This window comes from Prenolepis imparis, unplaced genomic scaffold (genome assembly GCF_030444845.1).
Source record: "Prenolepis imparis isolate NDT839.2.m4 unplaced genomic scaffold, iyPreImpa1.0 SCAF_1, whole genome shotgun sequence".
Classification (NCBI taxonomy): domain Eukaryota; kingdom Metazoa; phylum Arthropoda; class Insecta; order Hymenoptera; family Formicidae; genus Prenolepis; species Prenolepis imparis.
Window position 1 is genome coordinate 19,102,500 of NW_028141159.1, and position 25,955 is coordinate 19,128,454.

At 31.6% G+C, this 25,955-nt stretch overlaps 2 protein-coding genes across 6 annotated transcripts in view; one reads left to right on the forward strand and one right to left on the reverse strand.

The window, feature by feature from the left end:
• The window catches only part of Mon2 (Mon2 homolog, regulator of endosome-to-Golgi trafficking), a 77,589-nt gene that overhangs the window by 6,164 nt on the left and 45,470 nt on the right, over positions 1 to 25,955 (forward strand). The window contains exons 12-16 of one of the 4 annotated variants that reach the window (XR_014425151.1): positions 37 to 224; positions 316 to 559; positions 725 to 807; positions 902 to 1,131; positions 1,209 to 2,218. Coding sequence is in view for 2 of the 4 variants with exons in the window: in XM_083036049.1 (XP_082892175.1) it covers positions 37 to 224; positions 316 to 559; positions 725 to 807; positions 902 to 1,071 (685 nt within the window). In the remaining 2 variants the exon portion in view is untranslated. Of the gene's footprint in view, positions 1 to 36; positions 225 to 315; positions 560 to 724; positions 808 to 901; positions 2,219 to 25,955 lie in introns of those variants that run through there. The other 3 variants (XR_014425150.1, XM_083036067.1, XM_083036049.1) reach the window with 3 other exon arrangements.
• LOC145935077 (uncharacterized) lies at positions 7,064 to 25,800 on the reverse strand. 2 transcript variants are annotated; one of them, XM_083036132.1, is made up of 6 exons: positions 25,394 to 25,669; positions 11,993 to 12,290; positions 11,764 to 11,808; positions 9,298 to 9,602; positions 8,409 to 8,615; positions 7,064 to 8,085 (listed from the first exon to the last, which is right to left on the reverse strand). In XM_083036132.1, the coding sequence occupies exons 1-6, from the start codon at positions 25,487 to 25,489 to the stop codon at positions 8,044 to 8,046; spliced, it is 993 nt and encodes a 330-aa protein (XP_082892258.1). In that variant the 5' UTR covers positions 25,490 to 25,669; the 3' UTR covers positions 7,064 to 8,043. The 2 variants fall into 2 exon arrangements, with proteins under 2 accessions (XP_082892258.1, XP_082892266.1); XM_083036140.1 differs by lacking the exon at positions 11,764 to 11,808 and having other exon boundaries at positions 25,394 to 25,800.

Here is a 25,955-nt window from a genome sequence, read left to right on the forward strand (position 1 = left end):
TTGTTAAAAACGGATTTTGTTTGATTAAAATTGCAGTATACTGAACGTGGAACGAGGGGTTGAAGAGATCCAGGCCGACGAGGCGGTGGACTGTCAGGTTATGGAGTTACTGAGGGACGAAGTATTACCACATTCTCAGCATATACCTCATCAATTTATATTGAGAGTCGTTATGCTTTTAAATAAAGGTTCCATACATTCAGCCACCACAGCAGCGAATATCGGTACATATAATATCTAAATATTTTATAACACATTTATATATGAAATATATATTTGTTTAATGTAAAAGAGTCGCTTTTTTCCTTTTCACAGAGAATGGTGCAGAAACGAAATTACGGGAAGAGTTCGCGAAAACTTGTTTCGAGACTCTGCTGCAGTTTTCTCTATTGGATGGATTAAACAACGACGCAGAAAATAGTCCGAAAGGCAGCCTGGATAATGACGAGGGCGGTATCGCCGGGCGACTGGCGGTCACGGCTCTTTTGCACAGATTTCAAGAAGTATTACGGCGATACATCGAGAGTGAAAGACGGAGCGGAAAATGCCCGTTACCTAGGTACAGTATAATTACTTATAATTACTTATCAATAAGGCGGACATGATTTTATTTTAGCAAATAAATTTTACTTTATTTTAGCAAATACGCGTCTTTTGTTTCAAAAGGATATTTTATATCGAAAATGCATTTATTTTAAGTACTTATTATAGAAACTTTTTCTAGATACAGATTGTCGGAGATATCGTTTGTTCTTAAAGCCGTTGCCACTCTTGTAGTATCGCTTAAAAAGGCACCACCAAATAAAGGTACCATTTTATTTCCTTTTATAGTGTATAAAAGTAATAAGCAATTGTATTTTTTATTATGTGTATATTCAAAAAACGATCGTTTATGTTTCAGTCGAAAGATCAGTGTGGGAGCAGCTGATCGGATTGTATCCATGTTTAGTGGAATGCACTATTGCGACTACTTCTGGACAGGTGTCTAGATCCTTACGGGAGGCTCTGTTACAATATCACGATTTATTACGGGCACCGGTAAACAACACGCCAACTTCCAACGGCGTTTGACCAATACATTCTTTTCTTTTAACCGGGAGCATGGACTTGCGCTAATAGCTACAGTGTAGGGTGAGTAATTTGCTTATGTAATATTTGGACACGATATGAGATATGTGTCTGCAATTATACATTTCCGATTTATATAGAAAGATAATGAATTTGAGCGTATTAATTTACTTGTATATTGAGAGCACAAACTTGCGCTAATATTGCTCAACAGGGTGAGTATTTTGCTTATGTAATATTTTGACACATGATATGAGATATGTCTGCGATTATACGTTCCCGATTTATATAGAAAGATAATGAATTTGAGCGTATTTAATTATATGCTCCAGTGATAGAAATAAACATTATGGTAAGTCTTTCGTTATAATAATCGCATACCAAAATAATTTTCTGGGTCGCTGTTATTTATTCTACTCTTGTCTGTCGACATATACTTGTCGATATATATATAGTTTTTATAATACAGTACAATAATCAAAACGCGAACAGAGTTTTTAGATTGACGCTTTCATCGCAGGAATTTTATATAAATTTGTATAATTTTGTTTTCGACTTCATGTCGAAGAGTAACAAAGATCTCTTTATGAGGTTTGTCATTGCTAACTGCAATAGCAATGCGAAAAAGTTTTGTTATAGGATTGTTATATCGAATAAATTAAATTCGAGATAGTTATAAAGTAATGACAAATAGAACTTGAGAAAGATAAAGAAAGAAAGAAAATCGTTCCTGTTTGAGATACATGAAATTATAAAGAGGGTTTATTACCTTGCATATATTCTTCACAGAGAGTGTAGAAATCATGTGTTCTAATAGCATAATCGATAATTCATTTCAAATATATAATTCAAATATACATAAAAACAGAAGGATGCTGTATATATATCTGCGGGGAATGTACAAGTCAGCTTTTTTAATTGGTGTTGTAAATAATGTGAGGTATAGAAATATACACTAGGAATGTAGGTACAAGATGATTTTATAAATAATATAAAAACTTTATCCTCTATATATATATATATATATATATATATATATATATATATATATATATATGTATGTATATATATTCATATTCTTACAAATCGCGCGGCGTCCTGTCGTAAGTTATATTACCAGAGAGAATGTAAATAAATCTATGCAAATTAAATAAAACTCGAGCAGACGTTATTCATGCTCTTCCGTTTCAGATTCCACAATATCCTTGAATCACAAATATTCCTGTCCTTAATATTTTTTAAGTTAAATTAATTTATTCGAGAAAATATAATTAGCGATATGATAAATATTTGTTAAATAAGGACGTAAGGATGATTTAATTCTTTATATGAAATTAATATAAATTTTGTGATTCATTTTTATTGGAGATATTGGCATTCGAGTATTAAAGATTACTCCACAATTCTATGCTTAAAGTGTTAAATGTTGAAGATTATTTAGGAAAAGGGAAATATAAAATATTTTGATGAGAGACATATATTATATTTAAAAATAAAATATAATCCAGTAGAGAGTGTACACGCACACGTTTGGAACGTTCACTAGAATATGTAATATACGTATACAGAATCTATTAGCATCGCACATTTTCTTTATATATATGTTAGATATAAAATTAACAGATATATTTAATATTTGTTTTAATAATTACTATTTTCTAAATTACAAAAAGCTGAAAATTAAACTATAGATAGAATACAAATTTTATTATTAAAGTGGATTTTATTGCGACAAAATTTTATCGGATTAATTAATAATCATATTGAGAATTAAGGTATAAGAATGAGTTTATATTAATAAGATTTTTGTTAAAATTAATTTCAATTTTGGTTATAAATCTGTAATTGGCAGAAAATGTGCGCTACTTGAGACATCCTATATATTTAAATTAGATGACATCGTCTACGTATAATGCAGTTCCTTTAAATTCTTTAAACACAATTTTTTTACAACTATACATTTCGATATATAATTCGACTAATTCTAGTCATCAACTTACGCAACATATTTTCAATATGATAAGTCAGCTACATAAGCATTTAATAAATTTACATAATCGCTTTTATATTTTGTGTACTGTAGAATTAAAATTCTCAACAGAATAACTATAAAGCCTCTCACAGACTAGATGTAAATCTATACATTCATTATAGACAACTACCGCTTTAATTTACAGATTAAATTAATCCGTTCTTCAGTTTAACGCCATGACTTGTTCACATATGTAAGCATTGTCGTCAATAGTTACAGTACACTTTTATATTTAATACGCATTTTGTATATGAGCGTAGTTACATTTGTTATCTTTTTTGATTGCATTTTTTTATACATACACATAAATGACAGTCGCAATAATTTTTAGCTAGAAAAATGTATATATAATTAATAATATACTAAAAGTATATTAAAAATAATCATATTAAAAAATATGTCGTTATATCGTAAAAAGCTCTTTGGTATAGCTTTATTTAAATTCTTGCTCGTAAAATATCTTTCATAATATTCATATTATAAATAAAATATATTGTCTTAATAGAGAAAAACGGCAGAAAAATTAAATCTTGGAGATGAAATTAGTAGTACGTTTGAGTTTGAGATAAATATGTCGAATTGCCGAAATTAACAATTGTACATTTATCTTAAATATGTTCAGTTTCTCTTTATGTGTTTTTTTTCTTGCCTTAACTCTCTAAGTCTTTAATATTAAATATATTTTACTATAATTATTGTCTCTGTCATTTCTGCTTGAAATCTTTTATAATTATTAATAGACATAATTATAATATTATAATAATATTTTTCTATGTCAAGTACGTTGATAAAGTATAGTCTCGTTAATTTATCGAATTAAGTGCACAAGGATCATGTGCATGTCAGGATATACATAATATATATATGTATATATACACACACATACACATGAGTGACACTTATATATCTTAAACAATATGCAAGTCTTTTATTTTAATTACATAATGCAACGTACTTAAGGTTATCCTTCTCTCTTGTTTTAAAATATCACCTATGATTAATTTATTGTCATTTGGCAATTTTTACTATCTAATAATAAAATATAGATAAGCACACTGTGAGGTTTCAAGAGTTCATACAGAGAGGAAGAGCTCGAACAGTTTTTTACACACTCTTTTATATATCCTTTTTATTTGCTGCTTTTTAAGATATAAACTTCATCGGTAGACTAATTAATGTTTATGTCACTAACGAAACCGTGCGATAGCACAATATATAACGTAATTTATTAATATTATTGTTTTTATAATAATTTTCGTGTTTTATAAAAATGCGGGCATATGAAGAAAGATTATTTAATAAATATTTTTAATATTTATACCATACATGCAAAGTATAAAAAAATGTTAATATTTTTACTCAAAATTAATAAGATATTTACGAGAGTGTGCAGCTTGTTCGAGTCTTAATCTCGAGATTGTTCGACCAGTCTCTAGTTTGTTATATCAGGCACTGGGTCTCAACTAAAAACCTCAGCCTAAACGACGGTAGTTTAAAATATTTAACGGTATTTTAAAATAACGACTAATCTATAATCAACTATTGTAAGTAACAGCCTTTCTTGAAGAGTATATGTGAAATCACGACAAATAGGACGTCGATCAAAAAGGAGAATCAATAATCCGCGTGTTTCTCGATTGGAGTATTAGTTTATAGTTTATTGAACAATTGTGAAATTTTCCTACAAAAGTCAAGCGAAAAACAAAATTAAATCAATTGTTTTCGACCAAACTTTAATTTTTCATGTCGTATGAAAATTTTATTTATTATAGTTTACATATAAAGAAATAAAAATTGGATAACATTGTTTCCTTAATTTTTAATTAGAAAAATTTCAAAGCAATCAGTGAAAATTGAGTATTTATAGTTTTTAACTTAATTGTGTCAATTGTTAATAATAATTAGTTTAGAATAATATGAGATATTTTACAAAAAACATATATAAATAAATGGAGTTTACTATGTAGGATAACAAAAACATAATTTTTTAAAAGTTTTTGAAAATATTATTTCTCTCTAATTAAAAATTTACATCTTTCAATACTATATATCTCAATGAATATATTAAAAATTAAATTTTTAAAAAAGGGAAAAATATTTTACATTTCACAATTAGTCAAAATTTGCTAAAAATTTTAACTTCTCAAATTACACTTTTCTATTTAAATAATTAATAACATTGTTAAATTTTTGATAAAATAATGGAATATAAATTTTTTATAAGAAACAATGGAATATAAATTATGCGAGAATATCTATTATAACGGATTGTAAAGTCTGTTATAACTATTATAATAAATATAGTCATAAAAATTAACATCTTAATAATATGATAATGACAATAAAAATACTATTATTTTATCGATAAAAATTTATTAAAATTTATCAAAAACCTTAAGACAGTGTGGGAAAAGAATAAATTATCAGATATGTATGTGCATATGTGTTTGTGTTTGTATATGTGTAGATGATAATATATTTGCACATAGATATGTGGTATTCAAATATACAAGTATAAAGTTTTCTCGGTCAAAACGTTATTTAATATCAAATTATTATACGTATAATAATTATATATCCAGTTTTTCTTTTCTCGCATTTATGTCTTTTGTACGAACTACAAAAGCTGAGAGCTGATTATTTCTTCAGCATGAGCTACAGATAAGCCACACAAATAGTCGTTCTACGCGATTTCAATTTTCTTTTATAGAATTGCAAGAAACTTTTACATTTATTGTCATTAAAATGTACTCTTTAACCCTTAAGTGTTTGATCAGCATTTGTTATTGCAATGCTGCGTTGTTACTTAGGAGTGATAAAACTTTGCAAATTTAATAAATATTTCGATAGGTTTTACTAACAATAAGCTTTGATAGGAATAAAATATTAATTTAAAGGCGCACACAATAAATTTATCGATATTGCGTTTAAGATAGTGGCAAGCGGTACATTTATATCGATTTTCATACGCATTATGTATATTACGATGAACATTTAAACATTTAAGGGTCAAGATGTAACATTGCTTGTACGTACAACTAGCAATTATTTTTCACAAAAGCTTTATTTCGTCTTAATTTCATCTTAATTTTTTAAATTTAAGACATCAGAAATAATCTTTTTCTTCCTTTTCTGTTTTTGTTTTTTTTTTTTTTTACCGCAATATAGGCGTGTATTAAGAACACAGAAGTATTGTACGCACAAACTTTTTCTTAAGAGTAATTATTGTCTTTCATTTCCAATATACATTGGCACAACGTGGTGCACTTTGATGGATTATCGAAGAATATACTAGAGTCTCTTACATTAAGTTAATGTACAATGTCAAAATTTGTTAGAGATATAAGTCTTACTAATTTATTGTCCAAGTATTTAGTTTTTAAATGTTGTGGAGGAAGCCAGGATACGATATTTTCTATTTGGCACAGAGTTGCAAACATTCACGTGCAAATATCTTCGAGAATATTTTAATCGAATATCGAACCATGCAACGCAAATATTTTTTTCAGGCAATGATGAATAATGAAACAGTATAGTTTAGAAAAAAATAAAACTACGATAAAATCAAATTTGTAAACTGTACGTTTTTGTTCTATATATTTAATGATTTTGTTGTAACACTTTAGAGTTTGTTATAATGAACAATATGGATGTGACATTAAAAAAATTAAATTAGCAGTATAAACAGCAACATTGTGAAAATATGTGACAATCTATTATATTTAGACTGAATAGAATGATTGTTATCATGTTCATAATACTTATTTGATAATAAGCACTGATATGATATTCAGATGACGTTCTTCGGAATAAAATTTTGCACGTGAAAGCTGCAATATGTGACCCATTCCATGCAACTGCATTGAATTGCATTTTCGCGAAGTATTTGACAATTTTTTGGTATCTACGACATACTTTTGAGAGAAAAATCCGATTTAATATTTTTAGTGATCCTTTTAACAAAAAAGGATAAAAGAACTATTTTTTAAGAGAAACAAATCCGGGAAATGTTCCATTTTTTTGTAAAGTTAAATTCATTTAAATAAAATGTACTTTATATGGCCATCAAAAAATTTATATTATCTTTGATGTATTCGAGGTTTCAAGAGATTACAGTATTAAATTTTATTTCCGATTTAAAAATGCGCAGTTTTTTCTTTAAATCATTACGAGACAATGAAAAGGATTTGCTTTATATATTCCTAAGTTTATCTAAGATTAAACATTGTCTATCTTTATTGTGTATAAGTTTGAGAAATCCGATTTTATTATTGTCTTTCCTTTCTCGTTTAATGTTTTGTAAAAGCTTCAAACGCAGAAAAATCTTAAAATCCATAAAATTGATGAAAATGTACATTATGTCAAATTATTCGCTTCAATGCCGTTGCGAAACATCGGACTGCACAAATATAGGAAGCATCGAAAAAATGCATGCATATCTTCAAAGTCCGATTCGATATGTAAATAAATTGTTTTACCTCATGCATATTTTTAATTCTATTTGCATTAGAAATATGCATGCGATATTTGATACATTTAGGGAGAATAACTTTGGCGCTTTTAACCCAATAAATGCTATTTAATTTATTTCAATATTTATTACTCTTTCCCAAAAATTTGCTCGGATTTAAATTTGTTAGTGCGATGGAGAATCGTCACTTCTCGCTGAAAAACTTCCTTGATAAAGGATCGATATTGGGTTAAAATGCACTTTTGTCTGCACTTACTTAGTGTTGACATAAAGATTTAAAAGTTCGTGCAGATATTCAGATCTTTAGAACGCACGTGATCTTCGAAGTGAGCGTTGTTTACTCTTGCAATTGCAGCTTCGCTGTGATAGCCACAACTGGTTACAGTTGCATCATGTAGAGCAGTCACAAACACTAGTATGCATGCGGCAGTTTGCGGATTTGTACCGTTCTTTTGTAATAGTTCGCAGCATACTAAGGTGATTGTATGTATTCTCGCGAGATAGGCTCGCTTCTCTGCAAAAAGAATGTATAAGATATGTTAAATATATGAAATAACCAATTATTGCGCGATGCAAGAAAGTTAAAAATTGTAAATAAAATAAAATAAAATATCGTAATATGTAGTAGTTATAAGTGTGTATATAGGATACAGATGAATTATATCAGAATTCGAAGAGTTTGGACAAAATATCATAATAATAATAACATGTATGTAATTATAATATAATTTTAAAATGCAAATCAAAATATTATAATATAAGAAATTAGATTTAAGATAAGTTGAAAAAGGAATTGTGAAATCTGAAACATTTTTAATTTTTATGCAAAAAACTTACCGACCAAGCCCGACTGGTATTAGGCATGTAACGTCGCGAATTGTAATCATAATTGACCTTCGGTGTCATAGAATGATCTAAGAATGGCAATGGGTTGGAGTATTGGTTTCGTGAATATTGTCTACGCGGTTCTTCTTCTTCGTTTGTCCGGTCTCTTCCTTTTAAACTGGCAATTTTCGCTTGCATTTCTTCGGCTATATGTTGCTCCTGAAGTAGGCATTGTTTAAATGATTCTTGTGGAGACATTATATATTATAAAACGTAAAAATAGATTGATGAACTTTTTAAGTATCAATATGATAATCTAATTTAATTAGAAAAATATAATATCGTTGAGAAAAGTCTTTCTTTTCTCTTTTTCGATATTTTTTAATATAATTAATATAAATGGTTTTGTGCCTACACATATAATATCATACACGGAGAGAATTTTTTCTTAGAATTTATCCTGAAAATCATGGTGATCGTGGGACAATATGATATGGAAAAAATTTTATGAGAATTTCTCTGATTAATATTTATCACAATAAAAAATAATAATATCTATCACAATAAAATATAAAATATGTTTGATTAATTTTACTAAACTATATAGTACATATTTTATATTTTATTGTGATAGATATTATTATTTTTTATTGTGATAAATATTAATCAGAGAAATTCTCATAAAATTCTTTCCATATATTGTCCCACGATTACCATGATTTTCAGGGTAAATTCTGAGAGAAAATTCTCTCTGTGTATAAAATACAATGAACTAAGCTAGTCAGTGTTCATGAGCGAACAATGCAATGCAAATTTTTATACGTATTGTAATGATTGTTCGATCACATTAATTTAAAAGCTTAATTAATGAATCGGTGCGAAAAATCGGGGAGCTACCGACCTGTAGCTCGCGTGCCCTTTCGGCCTGGATAATATTTTTCAGTGCCTCGAAACTGCCGGATTGAGGGACCGATTTTGGGGACGACATACCGCCGCCGACGCGCAAGCTGTTAACGCGACGATTGTTCGGTGAATACGGGTTTGTATTCACGATCGTCCCGAACGACAGCTCCTCCATGGCTTTTACGCGCGACGGTCCACGCATTGCGTTTCGCCATCTGCTCCCTGCCGGGGCTTTATGCACCATCCTTCCATAGATCGGTGCACCCCCAGCGGCTCGGCTGCGCGGTCGTCCGGCGTGTCTCCCTGTGCGAATAATTAATCCCTTGATTTAATTAATTCTTTAATCTCTTTTTTTTTGCATTAATTTACCTTTCGTATTTGCATTGCAAATACGAAAGAAAATTATTTTGCTGCGAAAACATTGATCAACACTTAACATCGTGAAGTAAAGAACTGTCAAATTAGGCGGAAAATCAGAGAAATGTGCGGAAAGAGCTTCTAATTTCTTAATTATATATTTTATTACGTATAAATCTAATTCTGTCAGAAAGAAAAAAATTAGTTTCCTAGGATTTTATAAATGTCACATAAAAATAATCTGTGATTTTATATATAAATCAGGAATTTCTTTATAAAGAGAGAACAGCCTCTCTTTCTCTCTTTTTTTTAGAAAGAGAGAGAGATTGTTAAATCTCAATTAATTAATGTTCGTAGAATCGGTATAAAAGGAATATTGATATATTTTAGAAAATTAATTATATATTATTAATTATTTTAAATTATAACCGACACAATTTTGGAATAACAATCATGCACAGCGAGAGTTTGAAATAATCGAGATTACAGACGTTCTCGGCGTGGGCGGAAATGAGTGACATCAGGTCAAGAAGCGTGTGTATTACGCCTCGATGGATGAAAAAGGTTTGAAAAGGGTTGCTGACATTTTGCGTGGGTGAAGTCGACGCGAATTTCGTGGCCGGTGGCATTGTGGCGCGCTAGATTAAGTCTTAACGAAATTATGATACCGAAAAGTTCGGTAATTGCCTTTGCTCTTGTATACGCATCATCAGCTAACTATTCGCAGCATGTGATTACATTGTAAGGTATATGAGTGAAAGTCTATATCGTTATTTAAACACGATTAATCTGCTTAACTCGTGCTTGATTAGATTGAAAGTAAATAGTAATTATATTAATACCAAATATTTGTTTGATTAGCAACACTTAAATAATCACGAAAAGTAAGCATCACGAGTAATGTGAAAAATTAAAGAGAACGTTTACAAATAAGTTTATCGCGTCAATGGCGTTATGATGTGAACATAAATGCAAAGATAAATAATGAATTAATTTCATTTCAGTAATGTGTGGTAATACCAAATCTTAATTTGTTTGATTTGCAATACTTAAACAATCGCGAAAAGTAAGCATCACGAGTAACGTGAAAAGTTAAAGAGAATGTTTCTAAATAAGTTTATCGCGTTAATGGCGTTATGACGTGTATATAAATGCAAAGATAAATAATGAATTAATTTCATTTCAGTAATGATAATTAACTTTAACCATAGTTTAATTAATTTTCTGTTTTTTTTTTTTTTTAAGACCACATTACGTTATCTATATTACATAAATGAAAGAGAAAATTTAATTAACAATTACTACTTTGGTTAATTAAAATGAGGAAATAGTAAATATTAGCGTACTTATTAAGCGATAAAGGTGTCGCACACATTTGCAAGATGAATAAATTGGAAAGAAAATTTTTTTATTTAAAGAGAAAAAAGCTCGTAGCGCAATATCTCGTATCTCGAATAGGAGCCGCGGGCGCAATTAAATAGAATTAAATTGGTCATCGTCTAATGAAGAATCGCGCGAAGAGGAAATTAAATAATTCGAACGCTGTCTGTTAATTGCACGCCTGTTCTGCGTGGTCGATCAGATTTAGATGCGGACAAAGCCCTTGATTCGTTTGCAACGCGCTCTACAAAGCGATAGGTAGCCAACATATCCCCGATAATTAGCCTGAATCATGTATACTCGTTAACGTAAGTGCCGGCGCGTAAAGTGGTGCGCTTGACCCACATGTGCGTCGCCTATTTGCAAGATGATATTGCAGCCTGCCTGCATCCAGGTTCGCGCAGTAACTCGTAAGCGCTACGATGCACCACTCGATGCATAAAATCGATAAAACGCACACGTTCTTCTCGTTATCCGCGTCCTGTCTGCAAAATGCCGCTTTTTTGAAGAAGATATGTTGAAAGAAAAAGAGAGAGAGAGAGAGAGTTTACATGTTATATTACTGTTAAGAGAGATAAAATTCTATTCTACTAAATGTCTACCAGCAAACATTTAGTACTATCATAAAGCTTGACAAGCGATAACATTTAATAAATCCCTTACATAATTTTACATTTACTAAATGACACGTAGAGTTAAAAAAAATTATACAAAATAATTTGCTTACCTTCCAATTCTTCCCGGAATTTCAGTCGTGTAGGCGCGACAATATCTGCGCAAGGCCAATTAGTTCTTTTTAATTTTTGCGAATTTTGTAATGTTTCTCGTTAAAGAAGAAAATTATATTTAAAAAATTCTATCCATGCGAAAACGACAAGAGGAAAATTCTGAGCTTTTAGAAAGATTTCGCAAAGATTACGTAGCGACTTGGAAAGGCGCATATAAGGGAGTCTCACCTCGCGTGTATCCCCTGGGATATATAGCGCGAGTGGGAGGAAGCTCGGCATGCTGCCATATATTGGGATACGAGTACATCGGGTATCCGGTGGCTTTAGTAACGGCTCTGCTCTGCCTCTTCGTGTACCTCCACATGAGTCGCAGCTCGTCGCACGACGGCTCGGTCAGGTCCAGTCGTTTGTCGCCGATATCGCCGTTATTTCCCGGCTGCGGATCGATATATCGCAAACCTGCGACAAGCGACCCGCTCGTGCACGTCAGGACGAAGGCGATGCACACGGCCGCGGAGCGCATTTTCTAAAATCATAAAGGCAAAACCGATTACAAATTATCATGAACACTACACAGAGAGAATTTTCTCTTAGAATTCACTCTGAAAATCATGGCAATCGTAGCACAATATGCGGGTATGGAAAGAATTTTATGAGAATTTCTCTGATTAATATTTATCACAATACAAATAATAATATCTATCGCAATAAAATATAAAATATATTTGATTAATTTAACTATGCAGTTTAGTAAAATTAATCAAACATATTTTATATTTTATTGTGATAGATATTATTATTTTTATTCAGAGAAATTCTCATAAAATTCTTTCCATACCATATTATCCCACGATTATTATGATTTTCAAGGTAAATTTTAAGAGAAAATTCTCTCAATATATATTAAGATAAGAGAGATAAAATAGTTTTTTAAAAATATTTTTTAAAGTTACTTTTGGGTTTAATTTCATGAGAGAATTTTTTTTTCAATAATATGCAGAACTAACAGTGAAAATTAAAATTAAATAGCAAAAAGATTTTAGAATCTCGGCTTTAATATTTTATTCGATTTTTTTTACGAGGACCGTGAAAATAAGCATAGATTTTACGATCTCATAAAAAGAGAGTCATAAAGCAAGTTTCTAAAATCCTTAAATCTTCAGATTTATCCGAAGGGTAAATTTCAATCATAAAATATCGTGATTTTATATCAGCTTGCGTGAGCGCATTTCAATCCTCGAGGCTAAAAAGTCGTGTAAAATCGACGTGATATTTTGCAATCTGTAACACATTCGTATAGTAACGATGTATTACGTATTTGCAAATAACAATAAAACCGGGCGACGTGAAATTGTATAAAGCAATATATTGTTAAACTCGGCGAACTGTCGACACGGTTTCTGCTGCAAGCTCGCCGAGGGCGAAATCAGGTAGGCGTGTCCAACAAATGGAAAATCTCGAAACTTAGCAATATACTGTGCCAGATATATGACCCCCGCGATATATATATATATATATATATATATATATCGATGCATTTTATCAATGATATACATGGTTGTTATCTCGAAATGTTTTTCTTACAGTTTATTAAAATTGTTGAAATGTAATTTTATAGTTGTGCACTGCAAAGTGTGAAGTCTAAGTGCAGAGCGATTATCGAATTAGCTTTTCAATTAACTCGCATTAATCTAGTATATCAAATTTAGATTATATAAAAATACAAAAAGTTTACAATATATAAATTATTGTAAATAATATAGAATATAATACAGAGAGAATTTTCTCTTAGAATTTACCCTGAAAATCATGGTAATCGTGGGACAATATGGTATGGGAAGAATTTTATAAGAATTTATCTGATTAATATACAATATATCACGATAAAAATAATATCTATCACAATAAAATATAAAATATATGTTTGATTAATTTTACTATGCAGTTTAGTAAAATTAATCAAACATGTTTTATATTTTATTGTGTTAGATATTATTATTTTTATCGTGATATATATTAATCAGAGAAATTCTTATAAAATTCTTTCCATACCATATTGTCCCACAATTACCATGATTTTCAGGGTAAATTCTAAGAGAAAACTCTCTCTTTGTAGCTTTTCTCTGCATAGATTTTTATTGTATTAATATGATTCAGTTTTTTTTGTGGATGATATTGTTACTAAAATAATATCTGATTGAATTACCAAAAAATAATTAATTAACTGATTCACGCGACAAAAGGTATATTTATATATTTACAATAGCGAGAAGCGTATTTATAGGACTCATAAAAGGATCAATTTTATATAATCTCAATTATCTCACACACACATATTGCGCACTCTACTTTATATACGTGACTTTAACTTTGATAAAAGAACAATTTTTCTCTTTGATCGCGATTCGCGTTTTCCATCGCCTTTTCACATCGGTTTCTTGCAATGCAGTAAATTTAACCGTAAGATCGAATGCTTTTATTGGGGATGCACAGGTTCAATGATTGCGCAACAAGCTGTTTGCGCCGCATCGTAATCTGCATTAATTAAGTACTAGCGCGTGTCGAGTGGTAACCACCGGTTCGAGAAGGCTGAAGTATACTTTAATGACGCTTGTCGTCGAGAATTTGTACCCTATCGAATCTGTTGAAATGTAATCAGATCGAGACTACGGTCTGCCGTCAACCTACCGTTTTTCGACTGACATCATGAATTGAGTTAGAGGACCGAGAATTCGATTGCAATCTCCGGCATTTTCGGAGAACTTTTTATTTGCGACGAAAGAGAGAGATCGTTGTCGAGCGTTTGTTAAACAAAGTGCTGTTAATTTTATGAATTGCGGAAAATATTGAGGGCACTCAATGTGTGTGCGAAGAATATACGAATGATCCTTACAGGTTCGCTCTTAAGCCGATTAGATTCTTCAACCGATACACATTGCTCTCGAGATTCTTGCTGGAACAGTTCTTGCGATAAAGTATTATTTGCTCCGGGAAACTTTGACGTTGAAATATGAAGGTTTGCCCTTTTCTTTCGTTCATTTTTCTTCAGTCTGATATTATTGCACACGTGCGATCGCCTCTGTGATTCCTTAATACCGGAATTATTTTTCTCAGGTATTGGAAATTAAATTATTACTATCTGTGTTACATCTACGTATCAGTTATTTTGTATTATCATATATACGAAATAGACAAAAAAAATGATATTTTATGAATTATTATATAGCCACAATGATACACACACATATACATATATACATATATAAAATTTCGAAATCTTATATATATTTTTTATAATAATATTATAATATAACTGCAACACAAATATATATATTGGATTCTATACGTAATGATACAATCAACGTTATTGATTAATTAATCTGCAACGTAATCGCTTTTCGTTACTTTGTCAAAATTGATAGAATAGTTTCGATATACGTGCACATATGAACATTGAATGAAACACGCCCTCATTGTGTGGGTGGAAGCACGAAATCCAATTAGGAACAATTAGGTTCGCGATATGCACTTCCGCGGTATTTTAATCACGCATCCCATCATTGATTCGTTTGATCGAGCTGATCATAGGATGCAGTTTGGAAAAACAGCGGAATGTTGTGCATCATCGATGCGATGGAGAGTGTAGAAAGGGCGGAAACGGTGCGCTGCCGCGGAAGCTTTCATTGTTCCATAGCGAAAAGCTGGGATTTGGGAGTATCGCGTCATAAAGCTTTCGTTATTCGCAGAGCAGAAATGATAGTAACCTCCTCTCTAATTTCTCGCGCGTTGGCATTGTGCCACTAAATAATCTGCGAAATGCAGATGAAATGTATATGATATCCTTTTGAAATTTTTCTGCGCGATTATGCAGCTTCTAAAGAATACAAAGAATACATATATGTATTTTTTATATTCTTTAGAAGCTGCATAATATAGAAATGACGTATCTCTTTGAGATCGAATAAACTTTTCTCAAATATTTGTCCATATTTTCTCTTCTCTCTTTTTTCTTTTTTTGCTCTATGATATATATTATTATAATTTTCTATAATAAACTGTTGGTGATTATATCTACGGGTACGTATAAATGTACGGATTATGATATATTACAATAAATTACAGTATTTGTGTGGCGGATCAGCCGATGTCGAATAAACTTTGGAGAGAACTATTCAAACTAGAATTCGAGTCAGATTGCCAATTTTGTGTTACATTTAATTTAGAGTTTAATTGTCGATAACAGCATAATCTCATTGCAATGGCGCGTTTCACACAATTTTACAAGATGCCGGGGATTAATGAGCTTTTATTTATTTATTTTTTTCTAGTATATTCACGTTTACACGCCGCGTGATCTTATACGCACGTGCAGCGCGATTGAAATGCGGATTATTCAGCGGACTATTGAATGTTATTGCACTTTTGCGGAGAGAATCTTGTGTATATGTGTACGTGTGTGTTTATGTGTGTACGCGCGCGCATTGTCTCGCATTTATATTCATAACACGCGAAATTCACCTCTTCATTATCGTTGATATTTCTCGATGAATGTACAGCAACGTACAACATATAATGCGTATATTATCGGATTTTACTAGGATTTAGCGGTTTTTATTAGACTGACACGTGCTTGCATTATGACTATAGATTATATCGCGTAAGCTTCATATATTGCATTTTTTTATGACAATTGCATGAAAGATAAATTTGAAGCAAGATTAAAGTAAGATTAAAATTAATGATTATTGCGATTAATTATTAAAAAGTAATAATAATAATATCGAAATAATTACATAATATAAAATAATTACATTATAAGGATTACGGGTATACATATGGATCTGGCAAATTACAGATATGAGCTTTTAAATTTAATAATACAATCATGAAACGATTATATGAATAAAATAAAACGGAAATATCTAATTAAATATGCACAAATATATCAAACTATGTTTTAAATATGTCCTTTTGCAAAAATATTCATATTTTTGCGTTTTCAGCATTTTATTATGCAACGATTTTTTTGGTTTATTTGATATAAACATAGTAGAAAGAATATATATATTTTAATTTTTGTTTACGATATAGACATTTCTTTTGCAGAATTAAAATTAACACACACGTACACACATATCCATTGCTAAACGCATGTTTAAGTGTTTCCGCGTTGCTGATATTTATAACTTATAACCATTTCGAGAACAATTACTTTATATTCGATAAATATATAGTCAAGTTCTCGTGGCAGAGATTCGACATCGTGATTTATTATTAAGTGGCCGGGCTCGAGTCGAGCAACATGTGTTTTCATAAATATATTCCGAAGGACCAGCATGTATATCAGAGAACGGTCTATGAATATTCAAGTTCTCCACCTGCATCGTTACATATGTCGATTCACTCTGTAGTCTTATAGTCGGTTGCGTTATCGAAGATTCATGAGAGAAATCAATCGATAAGAACGATTTTCCGCAGATGTAAAATCGCAGCAAAGATGTGAACTCGTGAAATATTCGAGTATCTGGATTATTTTTAGAAATATGACTGTTCGCGAAAGATCGATTCTTTGAGTAACAAAATGAAGTACACTTCCGCACTTTTCAATTTCGTCCATTTTTTACGGAAATAGAAGTCTCGCATAAGCAAGAAAATAAGACCGATATCATGTTTCGTGAATAAGCTAGAATTGTATAGATTTGCAGTATGATTCCTTCCTCGATATTATTTGACATTTTTTTTTATGAAATATCATGCATGATCTTTATAAACTTTCCTGGTTCGTTTTCTGTTGTTAGCTTTTATAAATGTCACATACATGATTCTATTAAAACAAACAGAATAATTGAATAGTAATATCAGAATTATATTAAACTGAGAGATTAACGATATGTAATCTGAATATTACATGCATGCTTGCTTTAATCTTTACAAAGAGAAATGCATCTCTCTCTACTCAAGAGCAATTAATTTTGAATGGAAACAAGTTTTCATATATACCCAACCGCGTGTAATTTACATTTGTAGAGCAGAAATGTGCTGTTTGTGAAAGGTGACGTTGCCATGAATATAAAAATGCAGTTCTCTGAAAAAATCCCGGATTTTGCGCGATAAACGGTGTATGTGCGTAAGCCGCTTTAATGCACATCACTCCCTCAATACGGCATGAACAAATATACTCGAAACCGAGCATGTATATAATTGAAGTGTAGCTGCTGTAAATCCGCCCGCGCGATTCTCGGTCTTATTTGTCGACGACAGCTGGATACAACATCTGCTCCGTTTAAATTAGGTCGCGAAAAAAGCGTTAATTACATATAGGTTCGTTTATCTTTGCGGAAATACGTAATTTTTTAGAATTTCCTGAATTTTTTTTCTAGTCTTTCGTAGATTAATTATTTTCTTTTTAAATTTAGAAATAGAATTTTTTGTAATAAATTGCGCGCGTAATAATTTCGCGATATTGCCAGATATGTTTTGCCGCAGCTCAATTAAAGCCGATCGATCGAGAAAATCGCGCGAAGATACGTATCTCTTTTGGAATTACGTGAATTTTGCGATGGATTTGCAGGCATCGTTTCTCAACTCTTATTCCACGTGAACGGAAATTGGCTGACATCTTGACGAGGGATAAGCGCGCGAGGGCGGGAATATTGCGGTACTTTTATCTATTCCGGGGAATCGATCCTTCATTCAGACGATTCATCCAGGATCGTCTTTGGTCAATAGACTGTGGCAATTACTGTCCAAAATGACTGCTCGAACTTTATCGGAATTAATAGTGACCGATTTAGAGAAAATGAAATTGTTCCAATAGTAAAACTTTCACGCTCGAAATTTCTCTTAGAAAAACACTTAAAGTGTGTATGTTTATTTCTTTACTCATTTTGTTAGTATTATCTCTCTTATTTTATAATATAACATTTTATATGTATTTATATCTGCCAGTATAAGTAAAATTAGAATTGTTAATGTTGTATGTCTCAAACATGAAATATATTATTAAGCATATTTAATAGTTTAATTACTTTAATTTTAAAAGATAAAAGAGAAGAAGATAAAAATATATCTTGTTTTACCTTTAATATCTTCTGTTAAGTCTTGTATTCTTTTAATCTCAAATAATGAAAAAATAATATAGAACGTATAATATTATCAAACGATTATTTAATCAATGTTCTCACTCTTTATACTTTAGAACATCATTACTTAAATCCTTGTAATTAAATTCAATCTGGCGTGTGGAAATGTCGAAATAAATCATAGAGAAATTTCGAGCATAAACAGAACGTGATGCACATCACGTTTGCTGTTTATTTGCGATGTATTTAATCGAAATACGATGGAATATATACTTGAAGCGACATACGTTAAACAATAAGAAACCGCAATAGATATCTCAAACGCATTGTCACTTCAATGTTACTGCGCAAGGCCAGGAAAACGGCATCTCTTATCTCCATACGCTTGATCAGACGTAAGGGAATAGAATGAATTATTCATTAATATCGTAAATGTCTAGTATGTGAAATGGGATACAGGGATTAATAGAAAATTGACACGTAAATGAAAGCTTCGTCATGCTATCTATGTGTTCCATATAACTTCCTATATTTATTATAATAATTTAATTATATTATATAGCAACTCATATATGTTTCAAGATGCGACATGAGGCTATAAAAAAGAGGCTACTGTAAAATTAATTTTTAATACTCAAATGAGACAGATGGTTAAAACTCTTTTATTTACAACTGAGTTAATTCGATTTATTATTGGAAATATTACGCAATATAAGAATTGTATGTGCATAAAATTATTACCATTCGAATCTCGTGCATTGAATCTTCGTAATCCATTTGAAATTAATCGCTGCACGAATTTGCAGTCATTCTTGCGAAAGATATTTGTCATTCAACTGGCAATTTGTTGGGTTTAAAGTTCTCCTGGGAACTCCTGGGAACGGTATACACGTCGAAGTTGTATAAAGCAAATTATTCCCAGTGACAATTCAAAGGTGGCTATCTCCAGCCTGCAGAACGCGAGCCTAAAGTCAAGTAGTACTTCGTAAGCCACACGCGACGAGCTCGTCGTATTTGTTCCCCTACAAGCGTTAAAGGCAATCTATCTTGTTCTCCTTGTTGTTATATATACATTGGTACTCTTCGTTTAGCGCAAACGTGACACACATAGCCCTGTTAGCGGCTAATATTCGCAATATTCAGCATTCGCTCAATTTGTGTTGCATGTATGCACACGCGCGGATATATAAGTCGATCATTAATTATAAATCTATCGGATCAGGAACTTTTGTAGAGAATTCGGCTCAAAAGTTTGCAAAGAAAATAAAAATTTCTCTACTTATCTATTAAGATCCACATATATACATCCGATTGATTTTTTCAATTAAATGTATAAAAATTATGGATTTGATGATATTAATTTCTATACATGCAAAAAAAGATATAAATTTTATTAATCATTAATTTATTTTTACTAAAATGGCAGAGTTTATTGTATTTTTTTTACTTTAGTTTATTTTTTACTTTACATTTTTTTATATGATTCTAATATGTTTAAATATCGATTATTAAAAAAATATATTTTATATATAGATAATGGATATATATATACCTATATATTTTTTTTTTAATGAAATGGATATTTTAGAAAAAAATTTAATTTGTCGAAAAATTCCTTGCGTAAAGAAATTGCGAATTTTTAAATTGCTCTTAGGGGCATTACCTCGGAAAATGAGGGCAAGATAAATTCACTTTGACGCGTTATACAAAGCTGTATTCGCCTGAGGAATCTCAAAGGATTTCTCTATCTCTCTGTATTTTTCTTCTATTTTTGTAAAGAATCGTTTTGTAACGAATCGATTATAAAAGCAGTCAAATGTAAAATCCGTAACTACCGACAGCATCTGTGCATAAACATTACAATCTTTTATTAAATCAGTGATATTTCCTAGATTAATCGGTAAAAAAGAATTGATGTGCATTTAACAATAACACCTGCGTACATTCGACTTTGACACTTTGTGTTGCATAAAGATTTATGATTATTTCTTACGGTCGATTGTTTTATAGATAAACGGTTATCTCGCTTAATTACTTTTTCATTTAATATATATATTCTCTTTAGGCAAAATTATAATTTTAATATATTATACATATAATGATAAATCATCTTAAAACGTTTACAATTTAAATATCAAATCTTATTGAACTTATATTCAACTTATTTTTATATTTAATTTAAATGCCTTTAATTTGCGTATGTCATTTAATAATAAGCCATAAAATTAAAATTTGTTTAAACTTTTGGTCAAAGCTAAAATAGATCGCCTTTAGCTACATTTTTTTTTATTTATGTGACCGCAAATAAATGGTGGGTTAGAAGGAATTTTAAAAGAAATTGTAGAGAGAGAGGCGGGGAGGGGGGGAATAAAATCTTGCATGATTAGATGAAAATTTAAAGAGGAACGTGTGTGCTTCATGGAATAGAGGGATGACAACATTCTGTGATGCCTGATTTTATCTCGGCGCGGCCCTTTTACCATATCTGCGCGCAATAAAAGGACTTCTGACGATCTGACGTGACGATCCTGGATGATGAATGTGCTAAGCAGCGTGTCAATATAAAAGAGATAACGGTAAATGCCACGAATATATACGATTCGATCGTAAATCTCCTTCACGCCCCCGCGCATCAATACAATCGCACATGATCGCCTCTCGATATTTTGGTTCTCACATTTTTACACTTTTGCGCGTCGGATTTTATTCCCATTTCTATACAACAAAAATGAAATCGATACAATAAAAAAGCGCGCTAAAATTAAAATTAATACCTGCAACATATGCGAATAATAAATACGAGCGAATATATATAACATTTTATGTTTTATTGATGCTCAGTGTAAATTAAATTAGATAAAGTAAACTATAATAAAAGATGTGCTTATTTTTCTATACTATAGTAAATATAACTGCTATTTGCAAGGAAGATTATTTTAGTATATAACGGTTTTAAATATTAATTTTATCTTAAAAATTTTGAATAATTTATATAATAAAAAATAAAAAAATATGAATGAAAATTAAATAATATAACATAACATAAAATAACAAAATTGAAGTAATCGACTACAGTAATCAAACTTGATTACTGTAGTCGATTAATTTAATTAATTAAATGTTATGCTATTTTATGCGTTTTCTCTCATAATTTTCAATTTTTTTTACTAGGAAAATTGTATTATTTTACATATGATTTTATATTACTATTGTATGTATTTGTGAACTTTTGAATCGATATGACGTTGATATATATAGAATTTTTTTAATTACCAGAATATATATTTCGCTCTTGTGAAATATAGAAATAAATTTCTATCAATAAAATTGTAACTTTTATGTTATATTACGCTTACATATTATATTTATATGTGTTGTATAATTTTTTGTTATAAAATATTTTTTTTCTTAGCTTATGACAAAATAATAAGGCAAAGCTTTTTTATGTTTTATATATGTATCTAAAGTCTGCGAACTTTTTAGTATCGCTAAACAAAACATTGCTGTAAAACAATCTATCTTTTTGGCTCAAACGCTCCTCACCGCATCATTGGCTGATGACCTTTTGCTGATATTGATTCGTTTATGTTTGACAAATAAAGTCAATTTCGCAGAACTTATATTGCTGGGATTAAAGCATAATCGATAATTACAGTGGGAGTTGAGTGAATGATTTAATTATTAAAAAATAGAGGGCTTCTTGTTGCGCAAATCACCACAAAGATCTCTCTTTTTATGCATCGTATCGATCGTAACCCTGTAAGAGTTATAGCGTGGTCCATTCTAACTTCGACAAGCAAATAGCAAAAAAATGCTAAGCCGATTTGCCAGGTGGAAAGAGGAAGAGAGAAATTATATGATTTTTCTCTCGAAAGCCCTTTTCACGCCAGCGCGTTGAAATGGAAAGGTTGCAACAAGTGAGAGATTCAAATCCGACAGGTACGGGAAGCCCCGGATTATTTGTTGCATGCAAACATGCAGTAGTGCAATGTGTAGATATTGCACGAGTATTCGTATATTATAACACTTTCATAATAATTTAATTTCTGTGTTCACTCTATTTTTATTTAATATTTTTCATTAAATATTTTTTTGTATTTTATATACTTTATAATTTATCTAAGAATTTTTTTATTAAATATTAAGAAATATTAAGAAATGTAAAAAACATCAAATAATTTTAAAGTTAATGTTATTGAAATTATATTAACTTTCTTTCTCTATAATAAAGAAAGTTACAACATTAAACCAATATATTGTTAATATAATATCTTTAATACAATTATATGATTGATTGCAAAAGCAATGCAACGTATTATTATGATAATAATTTTGGTGCAATATATTTGTGATTGATCGCACCAAATATATTTCACTTTATATTTTATCTCTTATTGATATTTGTAGTACAGTTTAGGGATTACGCAAAATACATGACACGATATGCGCGACTGACATTTTGCAATTTGACAGGTTGTTGGCCATATTAGACTAGCGTGAATCTACGTAATATTATCACATTTACCTTGCGTTTATTCATTATATCGACACCGTGTCGACGCAGTTTAGCAAAGTTGATCCGTGATTAATGGCTGACAGGGAAGCACGTAATTAAGATGCAAAACTCATCCTGCGAATCTACGTCACGGAGCTTAATCTAATGCGATTCGTTGCGTCTTCGCAATCTTTGCGAATAAGAATTGAAAGTAAGCTCCGAGCTAATTTGCAGATATTTTTTCGTTGTGGTAATTTTTACATGGCACAGTGTGGAATAACACGACGTATCAGAATTTTTTTCAACGTTTGCGCGTGAAATGTCATATGTTGAAAAACGCACTGACGTTTTTTGCCGGTCAACAGCTTCCAATTTTGGAACTGACCTACTTTCGATCGTGTCGAATGGGACAGTAAGGATTTTATAGCCATTCATATCTGAACGTAGTAACTCTTGCGATGTTAATCATAAAAATGTTCTATTCTCGTTCAAGGCTATTAGCTATAGAAGCGACGTGCTTGATATTAATTGAACGAACGAGAAAACGAATCGTGACTCTGGCAAATCTGCCAGATGTGAATATGATTAAGTCTTTTGATATTTTCGAATTTTATTTGCAATTTTGTAAAATAAAATCGGAGTGATCTTTTTTATTTCATTATCGCTTCTTATATGCAACTTGTTATATATTTTTTATTATAAAATATGTCTATACGAGAATATATTATATATATTTGTACACATAAAATGTTAAAAAAGAGTTTACAACTTATGGAGAATAGACAGTATTTACTAATGTCAGTTGAATAACAATTGCGTAGGAATATAGATTGAAAAATCAAATCCGTCAAAAGTAGTTTTCGTAAAACAAGTGATTTGCTCGATTCTGTTTGTCGTATGCAATATGAAAACGAAGGATTATATCTTATACATTCTTATTCTGATGTTTACAAAAGGTATATTCCACGTAAAAATGTACAAGACATCGAATCCAAGATGCTTGTGAAATGATTCGAGGAAAGGCAGAAATATTTAAGAGAAATATTTGCAATTCCACGAAAGATATAAATGGAAGGTGAACCTTTTGTAAATGTGACAATGAGAATACATAAGATAATCTTTTATTTTTATATCGCATGTGACAAATAGGAGCAAGCAAATCTTGTTTTATCAAAATCGAAGATTCTTTTTAACTCAGATTGATTTTTCGACCTATGTTTATTGAGCATTTTTTATTTGACATAATAATGTTTCTAAAATATATTTCTCAAACAATCAATGATTGTGATAATTAATTGAAATACTTATTTAAAATTGTTTCTTGAAAATTATTATCTTTATGCAGAAATCAATAATTAAATATGCTCCGTGAAATCTTATGTACTTTCTCTAGAAATTATTTATTTCTAAATCAATGATTGAATCTACTAAGAAATCATCCATCCTCGGTCATTCGTTCTCTCGTACGACATTTTTCGCGTCCCGTGGACTACGTCTCTGTTCTAATTCTCCCGCTCTAATTCCGATAGTCTCATTAGACAATTACGTGCCTCCTCGTCGCTTCAGGATCCCGGTTCCCTTCCCCGGGCATCGTCGCCTCCGCTGGTACGATGGCATAACAGGTTGTGCGTCACGGAGAAGCGCGTACGCCTAATTCTCATCAATCGGCGACGAGCGCGCGGCGCGAAACGCGCGTCAGTTATGACATTCCGACAGCGACATTCGGTGCTTCGCGGATGCCTTGCTGTCCTAGCTCTCTTCGGTACGCGCGATCTCTATTCGAGAAACTATCTCAAGTATTAACCCTATACAGTACATACCATTTATCGTATACGCACACTTCACTATCTTTGAAAGCTGAGAAAATTTGCGGTCGTCGACAGCAGAAATGACACGTGAAACGTGGATATATAAGGGTGGTATGTAGCGATTATAGAAGGGTGACGCGTAGCAGAGGGTGAGAGAATGGGACGGAGGGAGAAAGAGAGAGAGAGAGAGAGAGACGATGCGCGTTGGCTGGCTGGTGAATGAACGAGAATTGGATTCACTAACCTGCCTGTGCCTGTCCGCCGTGTCCGGAAACCGAGAAGCGACTGAGAGAGGTGGTAGCGTCGAGGCGACTGTCCGCGGCCCCACTGCCTTGGCCATACGAAACCCACCCTCGCGGCGTCACCTTCCCTTCCTCCGTCACCCCCGTCGTCGTCGTCGATCCTGCCACCACGTCGCCGTGGTCCCTGTTCCTTTCACGAAAACGGGGATGCTCTTTGGAGACTTCGTTCTCTCTCGCCCCGTTCATGCTCTCATTCGGCCCATTTCCTCTCTCTCCCTCCTCCTTCTCGTACACCACTCCTTTTGCCACCCTCATCCTCCTCTTCTGTCACTCTTCCCTCTCTGTCTCGGTCGCTCTTCCGTTTGTTCTCTCCGTCACGCTTTCCACATTTCTTCCGTTTCTTTTTCGGGAACTCCACCTTCGCGCAGGATTCCTCCCGCCATCCCCTCCGTCGCGTCTGCTAAATTTTCCCCCTGAAAACCATCCTACAAATGTACGTCCGGGAAACTGCACCCCTCTTGTCAGTGACGTAGTTGTCGCTCAGGGAGCCCTCGCGCCGGCAAA